This window comes from Arctopsyche grandis, chromosome 7 (assembly GCF_051622035.1).
Source record: "Arctopsyche grandis isolate Sample6627 chromosome 7, ASM5162203v2, whole genome shotgun sequence".
Classification (NCBI taxonomy): domain Eukaryota; kingdom Metazoa; phylum Arthropoda; class Insecta; order Trichoptera; family Hydropsychidae; genus Arctopsyche; species Arctopsyche grandis.
Genome location: NC_135361.1, coordinates 13,856,546 through 13,877,483, shown reverse-complemented (window position 1 = coordinate 13,877,483; position 20,938 = coordinate 13,856,546). Strand labels below are relative to the sequence as shown.

Here is a 20,938-nt window from a genome sequence, read left to right as displayed (position 1 = left end):
AAATTAATAAATTGGTATTAATTTATTACCTTTTCCAATAAATCACGTACTCCATCGCATCGGAAATCACTTAAAAACGTTATCATATGCTCTTGATTTTGCACTGGCGATATCAGATTTTCAACAGCCATATTGTTTACGCGAATCAATATGTTATTTTTAGACAATTCTTTTATCAGTCTCAATTTTTGCTCTAAAAAATCCAAAATAAAAAATCGTTGAAAATATATAAACGTGATCATTGATCAGGTATGCAATATAACATTACCATGATTCCAACATAGAAAAGCGTCAACCATAGATATTTGACCATCATACATAGCAAGTTTAATTATAGCTTGATCGCTCATCGCGAACATTCGAACTGTTGACACGAGAAAGTATATCATCAACAAGAGAATTAGCATTATGTATGTATGTTGCGCTTAATCTGATAGTGTCGATAAGCAAGTGAGCTGAAATAAAAAAATGATGTCATAAAAGATACAGAAATTCTTAAGATAAACATGGGAAAATAATTTTCACACTAATACAATGAGTTGGCGCCAGTGGCGTAGCGTGAATTCCAAGCGCCCCCCCATATTTTAATATTATTTCCTTACACCAAAATCACTTAAATTAAATTAATAATGCATACCTTTTTTACGTAGAAAATTTATTTTTCTGGATCATTGGCAAACATGACTATTTTGTTCAAATTTAATACTAATCATTGCTAATAATTTTAGTCGATGTTGTGACCTTAACTAATTTTTATCAAGTTTCAGCTTGTGAGCGAACAGCTACAGTTACCGAAAGCGTGAGGAACAAGATGATTTAAATGACGAATTTGAAGTATAAACATTACAAATGAAGAGCTTTGCCAAATTAGGAACACTGTCGATATTCTTTATTTTTACAAGGTTTATTTTCTTTTAAGCACGAACGGAAATTAAGCACCTGATTAGGCAATGATTTGTCAAAGTCATTGACATATTAGTTGGCTAGAGATTTGGCTTCACGATATACATACATACATATGTAAATCGTCATCTGATAATTGCTTTGCAGGAAAGCGAACTTTGAAACAATATCATTAAATAACTCGATACGAACCTTCATTTGCACCAAGGTAACGTTTAGTGCCACATTAAAAATTGTTAAAAAATTATTTTAATGGATCTTGGAATCGTGCATCATGACTAAGTTCATCAAAATTCTTTTAGACAAGAGATTAACGATTCAATTTCAATTTTGGCTTCAACCCTAATATTGTTGAAATTGTTACGAATTCTTCAAATTTATTTCTAAAATTTCTGATCTCGCAATATGGATTTCTAATCATATACTGAGCACTTATAACATCACCATTTTTTGATTGAAAGAGCTTTGAAACAAAGTTGGGATGCCGAAGAATTTTTTCAAGAAGCACTAGTATGAGAATAAATTCAAAACTTTCCATTTTATTTTTTCGTCACTCTGCTTCTGATTGTTAATCATTTCTTTTACTTTTTAAAATTATTTCTGTAAGAAATTTTAAATTTTAAATAAAACATGTGTACATATATGTACCTATATATCGAAGTGCATTAATAGAATCTAATCTGGACGACCAACAAGCAGTGCACAATCTGTTTAAAGTAACTGATGGTGAATTTTCCTTAAAAACTTCCCACCTGTTAATGTAGACAGCGAAAAATGTATAAATTTGTAAATTTTATTGGTTTTCACGCCTCATATAATTTTGTTTTATTGTTTTAACACTGATATATATGTATGTACAAGAATACGACAGAATTCTCAGCTATATGTACATACAATAAAAGGAGATGCAAATAGGTTGAAAAATAAGAGGTTTTAAAAAAATACATTACAAAGATATTACAGAACAAATGAAAAAAATCAGTAAAAAAGGCGCACCGCTTTGCGGCGCCCCCCGCATTGTGGAGTCTGCGGGCGCGGTAACTACGCCACTGGTTGGCGCGCAAAATCTACACAATAGTGTTTGAGGTGCGCAAAGGTTTGCTCGTTCTGGTAAGTCTCGATTTAAATACATATGTACATATTTTTTTTACATAATAATAGTTTTAATATTTCCATAAATGTAGTTGCACCAGTTAGATCTTTATTTTTTTTGCGATTACCGTGCAGAATTAATCGCTTTGAATAATACATTACCCACAAGTGGCACAAGCAGTCGTTTCCACCACTTGGAAGAATGTTCCAATTTTGAACCAAGTCGGAAAATTTATAGGAACAATTTTATTGATTTATTCAGGCGATGCCCACTTTAAAGAGAACGAAGTAAACCTCGACGAGCAAATAGAAACTTTTGCGCGTTGTTTGATTTGCAATCATAAAATTGCCTGCCCTGCCACTATGAAATTTCTCAAATCATACGTAAATAAATCAAGTAGATCATTACGCTGCGCTTTCTGCTTACAGTTCAATTATTGGACTCAGCTGTGTATGTTTGAACAGAATAATAAATTTATTTGAAACTTCATATACTACTTTATATAAGATGCGGTGCAAACGATCGAAAAGCGCCAGACAGACTGAACCACAGATTAACGACAAGTGTACCTTATGCGTGCTAGGGTTTCTGACCCGGGTCGACCCGGGACAGACATTCCCGGGAATTCACGGAATTTTTGTTGTCCCGTGTCCCGGGAATTTTTATCTCGAATCCCGGGAATTGGATTTAAAGAAACTTGAAAACCTACAACATTTTCACGACTGCACGAAGGGAAATAAAAAAATCAAATACACAAAGAATCGTAAAATATTCTCAAAAATTAAAATCGAAGAAAGAAGAAGCCTAAAACTGAATTTTTAGCACGAAATTTAAATAATTCTGATTTTATACCGAACAAAAAATTCTTTAAATGTTGTAATTTTTTTTTTTTTTTTTATTTCATACCAGGAAGACATTACAGGTAAACCCCAATGCGCCTTCCTGGCCAAATTACAAACAATACAGCATTTTTTATTATATAATAAAATATATGAATGTATATCCTACGGTGGAACTATTATGAAGCGAGTATATCCTTCTTGTATTGACGATTTCACAATGGAAGAAACTCTTAGATTCGGATGAAGATGAAACAATTGTGTGTTTGACGGTGAATGGAGAATTAAATTGGGAGTTATCAAAGACGAATATACAAAATAACTTAAATAAAAATAAACTCGACTTTAAAAAAGAAAAAACCGATAATTTAAAAAAAATGTTTTCGTCCCTTTTAACAATAAAACCAACTTCGATCCAAACTGAAAGAGTTTTTTCCTTTGCTGGAAATTTTTGTATCAAATCTAGAATTAGACTTTCGGATTCTCATTTAAATATTTTAGTATTCTTAAGAAGCTAATTTAAATACGTTTACTTTTATAATTACATTTTTTAGTTAATAGATATATTATGTATTGTTTTGTAAATAAATAAATATTCGACTGTTCGACACGAAATGGTTCATAGACGAGATATGACTTTTCTTATAGATCTATGTCCAGTTAACATGTTCATTGGCTCGAGATTCGGGGATCTATGTATTTTTTAAATCGCGCGATTTTTCTATATCTTCGTGTTGTTCGGTCGACGTCTCAAAATCTGTCAATTTCCTGTTCAAAATGAATATTGAAATCTATAGTTGGGTATTTTATCTTTCATTTGTAGCATTTTTCAGCTTTCAAATCTCTCTAAGTAGTCGTCCAATTCAAATCAAAAGTCAAAAGTACGTATTTTCACTTGGGATTTTTTCCCACTGTTAATACTATTTCATATTGAGTATTTTCTATTGAAAGATGTTTATTCAGACAGTCTTCTGGCCATACTATTTTTTGTTTTCGTTTAAAGAGGTTAATTAGAAGTGTGCTGAATTTTAAATCGGTAAAATTTCGAGCTACAAGCTCGTACTAGTATTTACTCGTATTTACACGAATCTGAATTGAATTAATAGGTATAATATATTAAATTGTCTTTATATGAGAATTAAATAAAATTTCACTTCGTTTATTTTATCGTGGTAAGTATTTTACATGAGGCAATAATTATATTATATATAATTTTCGTTTAAATATTAAGACAATAATTTTACGGTTCCACTTCACTGAGTACCCGAACACTAAAATTCTTATAAAGCTCTAAAGATTTAGGGACATCTCATTATATAAAGTGATTTAATGCTGTCACGCGTAATTGGGTGCCGATACGCGTGACAGTGCCGCCACACGGGCAAATGTATGAAATCATGCGCCGGGCTGAATGTGTTAATATATTATCCCTATTAATTCAATGTAACAGTGTAATTAATTAGGTGGTATTAATTTATTACCTTTTTTTAATAAATCACGTACTCCATCATATAGGAAATCACTTAAAAACGTTATCATGTGCTCTTGATTTTGCACGGACGATATCAGATTTTCAACATATCGTTTCAGTCATATTGTTTATGCGAATCAACATGTTGCTTTTAGAAATTTAATTTATCAGTCTCAATTATTGCTGTAAAAATCGTAAATAAAAATATAATTTATAACCGTAATCGTTGGTCAGGTATCCAATATAACATTACCATGATCCCAACATAGAAAAGCGTCAACCATAAATATTTCACCATCATACATATTCAGCAAGTTTATTCATATCCTGATCGCTCATCGCGAACATTCGAACTGTTGGCACAAGTAAGAATATCATCAAAAAGAGACTTAGCATTATGTATGTTGTGCTTAATTTGATAGTGTCGATAATTAAATGAAGTGAAATAAAACTACGTACATAGATAAAGTAAAAATGATGTGGTAAAAGCTACTGGAATTCTTAAGATAAACAAGGGGAAGTCCCCAAAGAGTTCTCACGCAGATACATGAGTTGGCGCGCAAAATCGACATCAGTAGTGGTTGAGGTGCTCCAGGGTTCGCTCGTTCTGGTAAGTCTCGATTTAAACACCTACATGTTTTGTGCATTGAGCTTTAATATTTACATAAATGTGTTTACGTTAGATCTTTTTTTTATCCGATTACCTCGTGCAGAATTAATCGCTCTGAATAATACATTAGCCACGTGGCACAAGTAGTCATTCCAATTTTATACCAAGTCGGAACATTTATAGTAACCATCGTATTGATTAATTCTGGCGATGACCACTTTGAAGAGAACGAAGTAAACCTCGACGAGCAGATAAAAACAGATTTGCAATCATAAAATTGCTTTCTGTGGCACTATGGAATGTCTCAAATCATACGTAAATAAATCAAGTAGATCATTACGCAGGGCTTTCTGCTTGCAGTTCAATTATTGGACGCAGCTATGTATTTCCTTGCATACAAAACTGATTGAAATATTGGCAGTATATATGTATGTATGTATTTATCGTTTGATAACGTTTCTAATGACTCGGAATAAATTTATCAATTTAGTCATACATATGTACATATTTGTTTTATTTATCATTACATTATTTTTGTTATATTTATCTTAAGATAATACAATGTTTTTGATTTGTGTATTTATTTTAACGTCTGTACCAGCGGCTGAGAACCTATGGTATGCGTACCAAATTCGTTGGCACACGAGGATACATCCTACCAGTGGCGTCACCCTAATGGTTTTCATGGGTTTCCTGAAACGCGTTTTTAAAAATCAAAAGTTTCCGGAAACATTTATTTAATATAAAAATTCATATAATTTTTGTCAAAAATTTTTCAAATCTTGAAAATTTAATGAACTTTCATGTAATAGTGCTTTGGATGAAAAAAAAGTATGTATACATACATATATATTTTCAAAATAAAAATTTTGAAAAATATTTTGGAAACCCGTTGTTCCAAAATTGGGATGACACCATCGCCTACTACCTATAGTTGAATTATATTTAGGGCTGTGGAGTTATTAAAAAAACACGACTTCAATTCCGCATTTTCCGACAAATCGACTTCAATTTTAAAAATGTCAAATAAATCTCATCTCTATTTTTATTCGGCTCGGTAATCGCTACCAGGATAACCGCCGCTACAAAAATCACTCGCGTGGGTCTCCTGTCGCACGAAAATTCGTCGCAAAGGAAAATTGCCCAAATATTACTCAAAATTTCCCAAATCTCGTAAAAAATAGCATCTGCTGACCAATATTTGGGTCAAATATTTAATTTTTTATTTATTTATAAATACATCTAAAGAGTTGAATATGAAATTTGGGCGAATGAACGCCGTTTTTAAATCAATAATGCTACTTTGGCTGAAGAAAAAGATCTTCGATCAATGTGTTGTGCCAGTGATGACGTATGGATGTAAAAGTTGAACATTGAACGCCAAAATGTTACACAAAGTCTAATGCTCTAAAAGTTTGAAACGTATGCTCAGCATAACAAGGAGAGATAGACAACAAGATACGTGGGTGAGAAGTGTAACAAGGGTAGTGGATATAACAGAAAGAGTGAAGAGATCGAAATGGCAATGGGCCGGACACGCAGCTAGAAGAATGTGCGATAGGTGGACAAATGGAGTGGTGGGATGGTATCCAAGAGTGTTCCGACCAAGTCTTCATGGTCAGCTTTCGTGGCGTTACGACCAAAGGAGCCGTTTTGGAGGGAGATCGGCGCCGAGCGCGCGTCCCCGCCTGCTATTCGTTTTCCGCTTCGGTCGAGTGAACATCTCTGTTCGCTACCGAGTTTGTTCCCACCACCGAGTCCCGATCAGCTCAGCCTGGATCGGCAGACGATACTGGAAGTACAGCTTCAGTATACGTCCGGTGAGAAGTGAGGAAATCCTGGTCTTTCTTCGTCGAAGTCAGATCACGTAGTCACGTGAGGAGTGAAGTTATCATAACCTCTCGAACACGTGCGCGCTAATTTCACGACGGACTCCCCCCCCCCTGCTTATTCTCTGTATTTATACATATATAAAATACAGTCACCATACAAACAGAATTACAACCTGTTTTTATTATTATACAATTTCCTCCCTTTTTCCACATCACGCATCCCACGCACATTACGAAGGAGAAAGGGACATAGCAGAGCAGCCGACATCAGCAGAGACCAGACCACCGACGACGAAGGAAGGCACCTTGAGGAAACCAGCCCCGCCCAAGCTTACCACTAGCTATCTCAGAAAACCGACTTCCGGGGTGCTCTCGAGTTGAACATCCCTGGAGTCTGTACAAAGAGAATGTAAAAGAGTAAAAGGAAGATGGTTGGATGAAATTATAAAAATGTGTGGTGTGAGATGAATGAGAGTTACGCAAAACAGGGACGAATGGAATTGTGTATGAGAGGCCTTCATCCAGCAGTAGATGGCGAATGGCTGTAAATGATTTGAAACTATGTTAATAAAATGTACGCCAAATTTGGCGTTTACAGACTTGTCAAATATTGACCCTCTCTTCAATTTGAATTAACTGGCCTGAATGTGCCCTATATGTAAAATCGGTGTCGGAGTCGTTCGATTTTGACTCTGATTATAGTATAATATAAAAAAAATATAGTTATAAAGAAAAAGGTTTAGAAAATCTGTAGTATTTTGCGCTATTTTTAGCGGTGGTCGATATTGACTCATCGCATAAGTTTTTACTTTACATTCTAGGTAAGTTTAAGTCTCTAGTGATCTCTCTCATTTATTTAAGTGCTAGTAATTATAGGAAAACTTTGTAATACATTTAAACACTGATACGGTTTTTATTTGATACTATGTTTTGAGTTTCCCTTTTGACAGCTGTCAAATACGAACATAACCTAAAAGTCTGCTCAAACTGCGTCGCAAAAATTTCGAAATCATTCTCAAAATTGATAATAATACATTTATCTAATATGCCTTTATTTTATGGGGAAATAATAAAAAAATAAATCTCATGTTTATGGAACTAAAGTCTAACAAAACTCCTGCAAAATATAGTACTGTCAAACATTCACTGAATTTCCAAATAGTATATAGCATTTTTCTATTGCAGCGGCTTGAAAAAGTATTCTATTCTATGTTTGAAAGATAATTCCATTACAATGAGACTGAAACTACTCACGGGAAAGTAAGTATATAAAATGAATTTTGAAAGATATTAGTCAGTTACGAATTGAAAGTTTATATGCATATATTTATATTTCAGTTCCCAGGAGAATTCTCTTATTGAAAATGATACGAAATTTGCCAAATGTTTAACATACGGTTGCGGACCTGTTCATACATTGTAAGTATACTAATAACATTTTAATTATTCATATTTTATTAGAACCTGATATATACAAATTATAATAATGTAATGATTTCATTTTTATTTACTTCGGCAGATCTCAACCCTCCACAGCTTTTTTAATACAAAACGATTGTTGTGATAAATTTTCGGGTCGGAATTGGGATGAGTGAGTATTGTAATTTTATATTTATTTTATTGTCTACAAAAAAATTATATATATAAATTTAAAACTGTTCTATTATATACATATATATATAAAAAGTATAGCAAATAATTACTGACATTTTTTAATATATATAACGAATAACCTGTTATTACTGTTGTTTCAGATATGATAATAAACATGATCAATTTAAGTATTTACAACGAAATATTACATATGCGTTGTTTGGACCGCCTTTGGGTACTGCTGAATCAAATTATAGTGAATTACTGGGATCGGAAGATGAATTGAACTTAATTAAATCTGATCATTCTGGTTATATTGGCTATACCAAAGAACAATCTGCAGAATCTCAGAAAGTTTATAACAAGGTTCTGGATTTCGGCAAGTTTTTTCTTCTTTATTATATTTATAGATAAGACAATTTGGTTTTTTTTTTAATATTTTTATTTTGTATTATTTTTTAGCTAAATACAGTGCAGGTGGTGATCGAATTTACATGAGCATTCTTTACGCATGCTGTGTGCCGTTAATTAAAAAGAAATCAAATACATCAGACCTAAGCTGTTACGCACACGTTCAATCTTTTAAACTTCTTACAAAACCTATTTTTAAATTGAGGAAATGTATCAGATCGAGTAATATTAGTTAGTATTATACAAATTAAATTTGAATCATATCTTTATAATATATTTTTTGGCTTTTAAACGATATTAACATTTAATATTACATTTGTAGACAATCCGCCTTGTTGTTCCTATATCGATGATCATGGCCGAGTATATTGTAACTGGACAAACTATAAGGAAAAGAATAAACTACCAGAAGGCGTTTTGATACTACCCAAAGATGGAACATATTCTAAAATAGAAGTCGATGTATGTATTGTATTGCATGCAATAATCAATATGAATCAAACTATTTTAAATTATATCACTCGTATAATTAAATTTTAGCGACAATTGCAAGTATCTCTTGACTGTGTACTATCTCCCGCATCATCTGTTAAAACGAAGGCTCTTAATATTGCCAATAAAGTGGGTATGGGTATAGGATTAGGTTCGGCTGGAGTATTTGCCACTGCTATTTTTTTACCAGTGGCTGGACCCCTATTAATCGGTGCTACCGTTGCCTCTGTAGCAACTGGGGCTTTCAGCACTACTGTTTCTAGTATGGCGTTGAGAGATAGATCTAAACATGAACAAGTAAGTAGATATGTATATATATTTTTGTTTTTGGAAAATTTGTTGCAATAGTTTTCTTTTTAATATGGAACATTTTCATTTTTACATAGACACTAAGCATCAAGGATGCGGAAGCTCGTGGTTGTTGGTTAAATATTGGAGCAAGTACTTTGGGTATAGCATCTGGTGCTTCAAGCCAAATTTTATCTGTTAGTGTCAGTCGCGGCATCGCCATTGGACAGGTATTGTATTTGATAAACTAATAGGGCTATAAAGTTATATTCTTGGTTTTGAAACCAAGAATTTAATTCATAAATCGTAATGATACTACTTCATGCTAAACATTTGAAAATGCAAATGCGTTCAATGAGCTGCCATGATCTAATTGGAATCGGTTTTCCTACCTATCAAAAAGCAATTATATTTATACGCCATGAATGCCAAGAAATAATTGTGTTTGAATGTTTGAATCGTGTATTCATGTAAAATTCTGTAATTTGTTCGATAAAACTGTAATGAATCATACAATCACTACTTATGATTGCATAAATTTTTGTATTGAAATCAGAATATAATTCCTTCATTTAAATATATTTTTATTAATTATATATAAAGATTAATGATGGATCAGGACATGGTTACATGCAATGGCATGGTAAAAAAGTGCTTGCAATGGTGCTTGGCTAGCATGGCTTGGGGTGAAGTGTAGTCATGAAATATGTATGTGGATTGAATATTGAAACAAATATGTTCATAGATTTTCAGAGGTACCCACAATGGAATCTTAATTGCAAGCGCATTCACTAACGGCTTAGGAATCGCCAATGGAGCTTATACCATGATTTACAAGGTGTGTATTTTATTAAATTATTAATACTATAATTGGATTTAGATTATGTACGTACTGTAAGCGTGTGTAATATGTACATATAATAAATTATTTACTTTTAGTACAAGGAACATGGTGAAAAGCCTTCAAGCTTAGAATTGTTGCAATTGTCTTCATCTCTCCTCTTCTTCTGTCACTCCATTGTAAATATGAAAACAGCATCACAGGTTATAGAAGAAACACAAATTTCGACAATAGAATATGATAGAAGTATGCTTAGAAGCAACCGTCATAGGTACATGTATATTTTTATCCGTAATCTACACGAGTCTATTCACGATTGATTTAATACATATTGATTTAATGTACACGATTGATTTAATGTTTATAAAATTATTTGTAGGAAAATGTTTGATAAAATGGCTGCTGAAACTCGTCGAAGAACTGGCGACATTACAAAAGGAAATGCGGAAGTTATACGTAGCATGAGGCAGATCACCGACAAAGATGCATTTTTTTCAAGTGCCGTCAGAATGAACAAACAACTGAATCAGAATAATGTTAAAATTTCATTCGGCGGCACAGGAGAAGCTTTGCTGAATGGCCAACATGCTGTAAACCCAGATATTCTCATATCACTCAGCCCTTCTGAAAGGAATGAAATATTTTCAAACATAGGTCCTTCAAGATTGACTGCTAGAAACTCTCCAACACGAATTACATTCAACAACACGTCTACGGGATTTCCTATAAGCTACGAATTGTCTTTGCGTTCTGTAATAAAAATAGTTGAACTTTGTTCCTCGCAGGATGATTTTCAAGAATATATAATAAATGTTATTTCCGAGTTTTCTGGTGATGCTTTCGCAAAAATGTACGATATTGTAGAAGAAGTTTTAACTCAACTGCTCCCTATACATTTTGAACAACTTAGCAGTTTTGGAACCAACTATAATGATGCTCTTCTCCTTATTTTTCAATTTGTTCATAGATTCCTAAGAGAAAATACAAATATTAATGAAAACTTGTCAAACTTTATTAATGCGGTTTGTACATCAGATAATTTACGTACAGCGATAATCAGTCGCGTTGTTCACGATCTCTCTGATTGGTTGAGAAGCATGTTCGAAAGAATAGAACACAAAACTTTCAACTGTTCTCTTTGTCATAACGTACGTTTCTCTGCATGATTGTCAAAGTTGAGATTTAAAATTATTGCCCTGTGTAAACATACTACATACATACATGTATATATTTATATTTTGTCAAATATCTGTGATAATAAAAAAACTCAACCAGGGTCGCCTTTAAGTATTGCTTTAACATTTCTAAAGGATTGTGCCTTTCTATATATTATAGGAAAGAAAAGTGAAAAAATGAATTTTATAATGGTATATGGGAGGAATAGATTGATCTAATCTGGGATATGTATGTATTTGTTTGTATGTAATATACATTTGTTTTTAATGTACATTTTATAGATATAGATATATAATCACACAATGAATTTAATTTAAAGCATGTACACATGTTTGTGGTAGTATGGCCTTAAAATTTCCACCAATTATATTTTTACATCAGATATATTATATTTAGAAGATACATACATATACGCACATTTAAAATTATAGATTTAGCAATACTAATTTTGCATATCGCCAAGTATTTTGCACAACATTTATATAAAAATAAATAACTAAAAACATCAGAAGCTGTTATAAATTTGAAATCCTACCTGTAATTTTATTTCCTTTGAATTGTATTTAAAAAAAAACTTATCATCCAGTATCAGTGATTCTAATATGAGCACAGGTACATTTTTACGATTAATTATGAAATGTTCAGGTAAGATGTAATAAATATAAACGCTTAGTATGGTAACAAATTTATTAGATCGATATAATGTCAGAAAAGATCCGCTTTTAATAAATTTCAACATGTTAGGTTGTTATTTTGGCACTTTTATTTTATTATAAAATTATTTAATATTAGGTTCGTCTCAAAACTTAATTCTATTTTAATATTAAACACTTAACGCTCAAAATCAGCGAAATTGGCAACAATGAAATTAAATTGTTAGATAGACTGGAGCTAGTGCTCTTGACAGGTTTTGGTTTATCGTCCTCTGGAGCTGAGGACTGTTGTCGAGCAGCTGCTATGCATCCGCCAGCTGAACCTCCTTGACCTGTTCCACCACATCCTCGTGCACCGACACCCCCACAGAGTTCACATGCACTTGTACGTCCGCCGCTGAAGAAAGATCTTGCTCGACGACCTAAAATATACACGTGTATATCAACTCTCTTCTTACATCTATTTATACAATTATAATAAATTATATTTGTTACTGTTATCGGTAAGATCCACGAGTGTTATCACTCCGGGACGTTCGTCGGCTATTGGATAAATCCGTGATGCTTTTATGGTAAGGCATCTTTCTGATGCTTTCATGGGAGATAATATCATCTGTAGTGGTGGCTCGCTTGTTATTTTCGTTGAATGCACTTCTCTTGCAGCTCGGACTAAACCTCCGGACTGTAACGTCAAACAAATTTAATTAATTATGTATGCATGTATGTATTATAATCATCTTACTACTTTGAGATATGAATAAAATGTTTACCAATAGCGCGGGAATGTCTAAATCTGCAACAAAACCTGAAGGCAAGCGTAGCTTGAGAAGTACAGGTCCGCTCATCTCTTCTCCAACAAGTGGGACAAATCTAAACCATAAATATATTACATTTAAATTTTCCTTCGAAACAATAAAACTTTCCATATTAAATAAAATGAAAACTATACATGTATTTACCCCATGCAAATTGACAGTTGTAGCCGATGTGGTGTTGATATAGCATCCACACGTGGATCAAGAGTAAACCTAGGCCATGCACCCGTTACGTTAGTTCGACGAATACCTTGCAGCAAACTCAGTGCAACTCCTTGTCCATTTCCTGTGACTTTGCACTCATTACCTCTGACCTGATATAAAATTGTAAAAACGTTATGACCCAAATAGAATTTAAAAGCGTATTTAAAATACACAAGTCAGTAATTATACTTGTTGTTTTTGTAGAACCAAACTATTTTGCTTATTGACTGTGAATACGCTTCTATCATTCGGACAATAAAACTCCAAAGTCGCTTGCGTCTCTTTGGGAAGTTTTTGAGACAGATTGATTAATGCGGGCAATGCCGGAAGAGACTGTGCTAAATCGGACCAGTCAGTGAGTAAGGAGACCAAAGTCTTGGCCGTCTCCAATGCTTCCGATAAATAACCCTGACCCAAAAGTGCTTGCAAGCCCCACGCTGTTACCCACACATTACGACTTCCACTTTTTCTCCATGGATTTCCCATTTCGCTTTTGACTGTGCTTAATTCCCACCATCTCCTGCCATCTAAATAACAATAGATAAAGTTCAATATTTGTAAATACAGAATTGAAAATGTGTATGCATGAATTATATAAAACATGTTACCTGAAGCAGTTGCAATGGAATTTAGTAAATGTGTCGCTTGAGTAGCTGCTGGATGGTCGGCAGAGTGTAGAACGCCAGCTAATGGAGCCAATACACCTGCATCCCATTTTTCATCAGCAGCTCTTCCAATATTTTTAGCTAGCCAATCCTTAGCTTTGCTTATCAAGTTACTATATTCATCCCCAACTATCGACTGCATAAAAATATTGCATATGAATTATAAGTTTCTAAGTAAAATTCATGAATTAAAATTAAAAATTAAAAACTTACTCTGCTATCAAGGAAAGTTTGTAAAGTTAGCGCTGTGAGAGTTACGGGATTTTGCTGCAACGGATCATCTATAGGTAAGGTAGATGATTCTTTGAAACTTCCATCAGCCGACTGCTTGGTAGAAAGCCAATGCAAAGCATCATTTATTATTACTCTCTCTACTCCGACTTCAGATATTTTCAAAGCGCGACCGAACCAAAGTGCAGTCATACCAGTAACCCTTTAGGAAAAATTATGAAACCATTCATCGTTGCAATTCGTTTGATGAAAATATAAAAATATATAGTCATATACTACATATATATGTACTTACCAAATACTTCCTTCTTTCTTTTGTCCAGCATTGATACTAAAAGAGCCGTCATTTTGACGATATAACATTTGTTGTTGATATAATTTTTGCATTGTGTCGATTCCGTTCAACTTGATGCTCTCTGGTAACTGATTATTCTGCTAAAAATTATTTAAATAACATTTCAAATTAAGTGTATAAAAAAATAAAAACACTTTCAATTATAAATACCTCTAAATGTTGCAGTAAAACCACAGATGCCATAAATGGCAACATGTTATAGTATCCACCGGCAGGCGGTAATTCTAGAAATCGTGAGACGATTTCTATAGCTGGTCCCAGCAATGAACCAGTTACTCCTATTTGGAGTTCTTCGTAGGATATTTTGTTTGAGCGCCTGTTATCAAATAAAGTTCTATTTTTTAACGTTAAATTGACGTTTACAGAACCACTATCAAAGTCCAAAAGCATACTGCTCTGATCAATCATTTCTTCTCCATCCGGCTAAAAGTATACATATATAAAGATCAAGAGCAAGTCTAGTTTTTCTAATAATGCACACCACATATTTAAACAGTGCGAATAAATCTTAAGTCATAAAAAAAAAAACAAAGTTTCAAGAAGAATTATGTACCTATATTTCGAACAAGAAACTTTCAGTACATGTACTTGCAAATGAAGCATCTGATTACATTAACCAATAGTATACTTAGTAGAAAACGCAGTTTTTCTTCTACATTCTTAATGCATTCAAACAAATAAAAGATGGCAAAAAAATACACACCACATTTTCCATCAAAAACTACTTTTAATTATCAGAAATGCTACTGCTATGACTGAAATATTGTTTCCAATTGTCTAAAAATACTTACAAAAATAGTCAATTGAAGTTGTAACGATTCTGTAGCTCCTTTCGCTGATGAATTAATATCCAAAGTTATCGTAGTTCCAGTGATAGATGGTTTCAACGTCGGAGTTATGAAAAATACAACAGAAGACGTACGATTCGCTGCCACGTTTAATTTTTGACGTTGATACAATTCGAGTTCTACAAATCAAAAATTAAGAATCAAAGCAATGAAATGCCAAGCAATTAAATTCCTCAAAAATCATGTCATATTTACTAGGTGCAGAATTCACTTCATTCGACAAGTCTTCAAATCTAAATTCTTGATTAGAATTTTGCAATGTTATATCTGCTGTTAGCGCATAATAATATGGATTGAAAAGATTCGCAATCACAGCTACAGTCTCTCCAACTTTCACTTGGGAAGGCGCCGATGCTTTTAATAGCCGACGTCGTACGTTGGCTTTAATCGGTGATGCAAATCCAAGTCCTAAAGTAGGATGCATGGCCCAGGCGCCCACTGACCACTCACCACCAGCGTTTGCAGACACTCTTCGACCCAAAGTCGTTTCACCATCACCACTATAAAATAATAATAGTACAGTTGCATCATAAAATCTTTTTATTCGATGTAAAGCAATTTATACTTTATATCACTCACATTAGGGTGATGTTTGTGAACAGCCAAGTGGGTATAGGTAGTCGTCCAAGATGCAAACGAGGAACTGGAAGTGCAGGCAAATGACTGAAAGCATATGGTCCTGCTAATGGAGGACGAGTACTTCCTTCCACTCTTTCTCTTCGTGTATCGTAAACTGTAAAAATAATTATTGAACAATTAAAATCCTATTTTTTTTATCGCATATTAAATCAATGACATCATATGAATAAACCAACATGAAGAATATTGTCCATTTACTTTATTGTTCGTCATTAAAAATACTCCAGCTTCCTAAAAACACAGCACATAAAAAAAAATTATTATACTTAGATAATTACTTTAATTAAACATAAACGAAATGTAAACCTTAAACATTTCCATGGTAACATGACCGTCTATAGTTTGGAAAGGATGACGGAGTTCATCATGGTATCCTGAAAAGCTGCGCAATTCACCTAAAACCTACAGTTATCTTTGTTAAAATTGCATTTAAGTAAACCCCAAATTTAATTTTTTTATATATTATTGGTACATACCTCTTTTGGTGACAACCCACTCCCTTCTCCAGCTTTGTAATGATGATTTGTGCTTATGGAAAAATCTGGAGACGGAGCACCAGCCATCAGTGCAATATATGAGTTTGGTGTTGCCGAGATAGTCACATCTAAATTTCCCAAAGGCTCAGGATCTGATGGAACTATTTTCAGTTGCACCTGTATTGTAAGCAAGTATTCTTTATTGAAATTCTCGAGAACCCAATTGAAAATATTTTTAATTAAATTAGTAATGCTTACGCTATTTTGAAAAGCGCCATCCACTTTAAATTTAAAAGAATCACCAACTATTTCTTTAGATTCTCTAGTGTAAGTAACGATGATTGTCGCTTCAGGAGCCATTGCTTGTGACGCATGGAATTCAAATTCGTATACTTTCCTCGCTGGAACGACCTTTAATATACGAAATATGGATGTTATGTAATCTCACACTTACTAATTTTGTTTATTAGTGATAATATATTTACCTGAATTGTATTAGCAGTGACTATATTTCCTCTTCCGAGAACATAATAAGAAAATAGATTAAATGGTTCTGTACAGTTAATTCCAACTCGTACTTTTCCGTTAACAATAGGACTTGGTTCCATTAATTGAATTTGCATATGATTTTTAGATGGAGAATATGCTGAGCCAATCGCTGTAATTTTTTCTTTAATATCCATATATCTTATCTGAAATACATATCACATTTATAATACACAGATTATTAGATAATAAACGTGTAATAATTCAGTACAAACCTCAATATCCAATAACGATTGATTGCTAACAGGTTGTGGATAATAAGTATGCTGACAGTTTCCTTCAATATTGAACCAACAGTCTCCTTCTAAGACGTTAATCGTCTTATCTTCCCCTTCTCCACTAAAACTATATCTTATTTGAGCTGGTTTTGCTTTCAAAAAGTTTTCATTTTCCCACATTGACGCTTTTAGCTATTGGAAATAATTGTTATTAATTCAAACAAAAATAATTGACTAAAATTTAAATATAAGTGAACTTTACCTGTACTACGAAGGGCATGTTAGATTTATAGTAAGATGGGATGTTGTAAGATATAGCATGAGTTGTTCTATGCAGATGTATTAACGATGACACATTATGACGTCTACCAGTGAGAGTTTCCTCAATGGCAGCCTCAACTATTATACTTCTTTCATTTCCTTCCACTTCTGTTAAGCCCAATTCGTCTTTAATCTTGAATTCAACATCAGTATAACCGTCAATTTGCATAACTTTTCTCACGGGTGCTTGAAATATTGGTTGAATAACACCTGAGAAAAATACTGGGTACACACTGAGAGTCAATTCACCAATGATATTTTGACCAGTCAATTGCCTGTAATAAAACAAATAATCATGTGTCATTTTGGAATAATAATGGAATAAAAAATTAAAAATATATACTTACTCTGCTCTAACAGACACGGGGAATTTTTCGTCTTTGAAATAAATATGTTTAGGTGCATCGATATGTACTAAAAACTTTGGAAGAACAAAATCAGCCACCAATACCTTCTTGGTATACAACTGATCATTTAATTCTATTTCAAAAATCCAATCTCCATACACTGGAAACTCAGCCACTTGAATTTCGTCACTAAACACGCCTTTATTAAGCGCAACATTTGCCCATTTTTTAACAACGTTTCCTCTTCCATCCTAAAATATAACGAAATATTGTTCGTACAGAGATATTTATGGTTACGTAAACAATAAAAAAATATTATTACCTTTAAAAGCACTTGTGGTTTTGCTGTAAATAATGACTTCAAAAACATATTAAGTACTAAGAGGCGGAAATGTATGATTTCCCCCGGCTGATAAACAGTCTTGTCAGTATGTAAAAACACACAATATGTTTTGTTATCATATTTCAAAGACACAGAGTCGCTGAACTCATCACCAGATGTAGAACTAATGGTCAAATTGTAATCTCCTGGTTTTAGACTACCAATCTAAGAGTAAAATAATAATTATCGTATCAAATCAATATCCGTGTTTATTTTATTTTTAAAATTTCTAAGCCTCCATTTCTAACCTTAAACGTGGCAACTTTTGTCGAATCTGGTTCCAATGTTAGTTGTTGAGCTTCTCTAAACTGCTGTCTAGGATTAGTAATTTCCAATAAAATGTTACTTGAAACATCTCCAGACCAACTAACTGCCAACGTATAATCACTAAAAGGTCTTAGTTTTCCTCCTCCAATCACAGTATACTGACTAAAATCATTTTAATTTACTTATAAATAACACTGTTAATTAAAATTATTTAAGAAATAATTCAAATTCCAATAGCTCACCTCCCATTACAAATGCTCAAACAAGCCAAAAAGATGACGCCAATGATAAATATTATTTTTCCCATATTCTAAAATGATATAAATTTAATTAAAAATTTAACATTGTTTTATTTTTATGTCTGGCCTTCGGGTAATTTTTTAACAAAACGTTATATGCAACAGGAAATACGTTTTTCTAATGTTCTAATGCATTGATTACATCATTTCATTGCAAAAAATTAACCAGAACACATACATATATACATAACTATGTTTATAAGTATTATTAAACTAGAATTCATCTTCAACCAGTTTTACCTGAGCAATACGGTTATTACAACGTATAGCTATATATTTGATGCACGGCTAGTTTTTTTTTGCGAGCTTATATGCAATTATAACAATTGTGTTTAAAAAATTCCTTTGTGAACTGAATCAGAACTTTAAAAAAATAACATTTATTAATCAATTTAAATAAAAATATGCATAACATTAATAAATCAATTTAAATAAAAATATATTCACATTTAATAAAAATATTTAGACTATTTTAGAAATCGTGAAACCAAAATGGCGTTTCGAAGACACAAGACGCAACTCTAAAAATGGTCAAAACGAGTTTAGATATGTATGCAAATTTCAGGTTTGCAAATTTTGTTGCATTCACAAACACGTAATGATTTATAAATGAATTCTTATCAAATCATAAGTTTCATACGTTTTGAATAAAAATTGGTATTTTTTATTATTGAATTTAAATAATATTCAGCATAATGAATTTTCAACTGAAATGGAAAACTGAATCGATTTAAAAAAAAAACTCCGATAACTACATATTATAGTAATGGATTTTTTAACTAGCACTAGCTGAACCCCGGCATGCGTTGCAATGCCATAATAACGCATGCAATTCCCGTTCCCGTTCACGTTCTCGTTCCCGTTCCCGTTCCCACTCCCGCTCTCGTTCCCGTTCCCATTTGTCGGAAAAACGCAGGTAGCGAACACATTTGAAATTATTGCGTTGCAATGACACTCATTCCCGTTTTTTTTTCACAGTAATCTTCCCGAACATGCACGCAACAAATCCTGAAGGTTTCATCGTAATCGGTTCAGTGGTTTAGCAGCCTATTCGAGACACACACAGACATTCATTTATATATACATATAGACTAGCTGAACCCTGCATGCGTTGCAATGCCACAATAACGCATGCAATTCCCGTTCCCGTTCTCGTTCCCGTTCCCGTTCTCGTTCCCGTTCCCTTTCCCGTTCTCGTTCCCTTTCCCGTTCCCATTTTTCGGAACAACGCAGGCAGCGAACACCCTGGTCGCAACGCGAAAACATTTGAAATTATAGCGAATGACACTCATTCCCGTTTTTCCCGTTTTTTTTTCACAGTAATCTTCCTGGACATGCATACAACAAATCCTGAAAGCTCCATCGTAATCGTTTCAGTGGCTTAGGAGCCTATTCGAGACACACACACGTTTTTATATACATATATAGATTTGCTTATACATTGTCATCAGTAATAAAACGACAAGTGGCTTTACGAATCCGATAAAACGACTGAACAACAAAAATGATCATAAATTTGTATTCAATTACGTCACATCGACGACAAGACGTCGCTCGTTAGCGCCGATTGGAAGAGCAAACGCACCCGAGCGGAAAAACACATTTCTACAACACTCTTTTTTTTTTGAGAGAAGAATTCGCGCGACGAACGCTCTGTGCAGTCTTCGTTGCACAAAATGCAATCGAAAAGAAACGACGAATGCAAGCGTCGATGACTCACCGCGAGCTCTAGAGGTGTGCGACCCTGGAAAAACCTGACCGCCGACGAAAAACCCTGGCGACCGGCACTGACATAGCAGTGTGGCGGGGCGGCTTCTCCAACAGTGGCTGCAAGAGCCTGCTTCTATGAGAATCGAAGCTGCGCTACTGACGATGCCGAGGACCGGTCCGGAGCCTCCGCCCCCCCCACCCGAAGGCAAACTTCCACCACTTTCTCGCACCGTTACAACGATCCGCTGTTGAACTTGAAATTTCGTCTCACGGTCACCCACTGCTGGTCCATTGATGAATGAATTACAGATCAATGCCTTCTGCGCTTCGTCTACTGCTAATCTCACCTCAATTCATACTCCCCAATTGTCAAGACTCGTCGAGAGCCTTGCTGTATTACATGTACAGACAAA

The 20,938-nt window shown here is 33.7% G+C and overlaps 2 protein-coding genes across 6 annotated transcripts; one reads left to right on the top strand and one right to left on the bottom strand.

Moving 5' to 3' along the window:
* Positions 1-4,341: 4,341 nt before the first annotated feature.
* LOC143914775 (uncharacterized) lies at positions 4,342-12,299 on the top strand. Of its 2 annotated transcripts, none has more exons than XM_077435116.1 (12): positions 4,342-4,916; positions 7,934-8,008; positions 8,087-8,167; positions 8,268-8,339; positions 8,503-8,720; positions 8,804-8,983; positions 9,075-9,214; positions 9,293-9,541; positions 9,631-9,762; positions 10,278-10,370; positions 10,472-10,644; positions 10,753-12,299. In XM_077435116.1, exons 2-12 carry the CDS (start codon positions 7,983-7,985, stop codon positions 11,537-11,539), a joined length of 2,151 nt encoding a protein of 716 aa, XP_077291242.1. In that variant the 5' UTR covers positions 4,342-4,916; positions 7,934-7,982; the 3' UTR covers positions 11,540-12,299. The 2 variants fall into 2 exon arrangements, with proteins under 2 accessions (XP_077291242.1, XP_077291241.1); XM_077435115.1 differs by lacking the exon at positions 4,342-4,916 and adding an exon at positions 7,367-7,569.
* LOC143914774 (CD109 antigen-like) lies at positions 11,766-20,896 on the bottom strand. Of its 4 annotated transcripts, none has more exons than XM_077435111.1 (24): positions 20,536-20,896; positions 18,759-18,826; positions 18,498-18,678; positions 18,190-18,414; positions 17,868-18,118; positions 17,462-17,795; positions 17,197-17,391; positions 16,921-17,127; positions 16,694-16,846; positions 16,436-16,612; positions 16,266-16,361; positions 16,136-16,190; positions 15,900-16,053; positions 15,516-15,820; positions 15,264-15,439; positions 14,623-14,895; positions 14,413-14,552; positions 14,100-14,319; positions 13,830-14,022; positions 13,411-13,748; positions 13,162-13,331; positions 12,973-13,072; positions 12,698-12,884; positions 11,766-12,624 (listed from the first exon to the last, which is right to left on the bottom strand). In XM_077435111.1, exons 2-24 carry the CDS (start codon positions 18,821-18,823, stop codon positions 12,362-12,364), a joined length of 4,458 nt encoding a protein of 1,485 aa, XP_077291237.1. In that variant the 5' UTR covers positions 18,824-18,826; positions 20,536-20,896; the 3' UTR covers positions 11,766-12,361. The 4 variants fall into 4 exon arrangements, with proteins under 4 accessions (XP_077291237.1, XP_077291239.1, XP_077291238.1 ...); XM_077435113.1 differs by having other exon boundaries at positions 14,413-14,549; XM_077435112.1 differs by having other exon boundaries at positions 20,346-20,555.
* Between the last annotated feature and the right edge of the window lie 42 nt (positions 20,897-20,938).

What these genes read in the sequence shown, in the direction of transcription:
- LOC143914775 (XM_077435116.1), top strand. Translation starts at nt 7,983, where the DNA reads ATGAGACTGAAACTACTCACGGGAAA. An exon ending in CTGAAACTACTCACGGGAAA is followed by an intron (nt 8,009 to 8,086) that starts GTAAGTATATAA and finishes TTTATATTTCAG; the next exon opens with TTCCCAGGAGAATTCTCTTA. An exon ending in TAACAAGGTTCTGGATTTCG is followed by an intron (nt 8,721 to 8,803) that starts GCAAGTTTTTTC and finishes ATTATTTTTTAG; the next exon opens with CTAAATACAGTGCAGGTGGT.
- LOC143914774 (XM_077435111.1), bottom strand. Translation starts at nt 18,823, where the DNA reads ATGGGAAAAATAATATTTATCATTGGCGTCATCTTTTTGGCTTGTTTG. An exon ending in CAAAAGTTGCCACGTTTAAG is followed by an intron (nt 18,415 to 18,497) that starts GTTAGAAATGGA and finishes TTTTACTCTTAG; the next exon opens with ATTGGTAGTCTAAAACCAGG. An exon ending in TGGTTCTACAAAAACAACAA is followed by an intron (nt 13,332 to 13,410) that starts GTATAATTACTG and finishes ATTTTATATCAG; the next exon opens with GTCAGAGGTAATGAGTGCAA.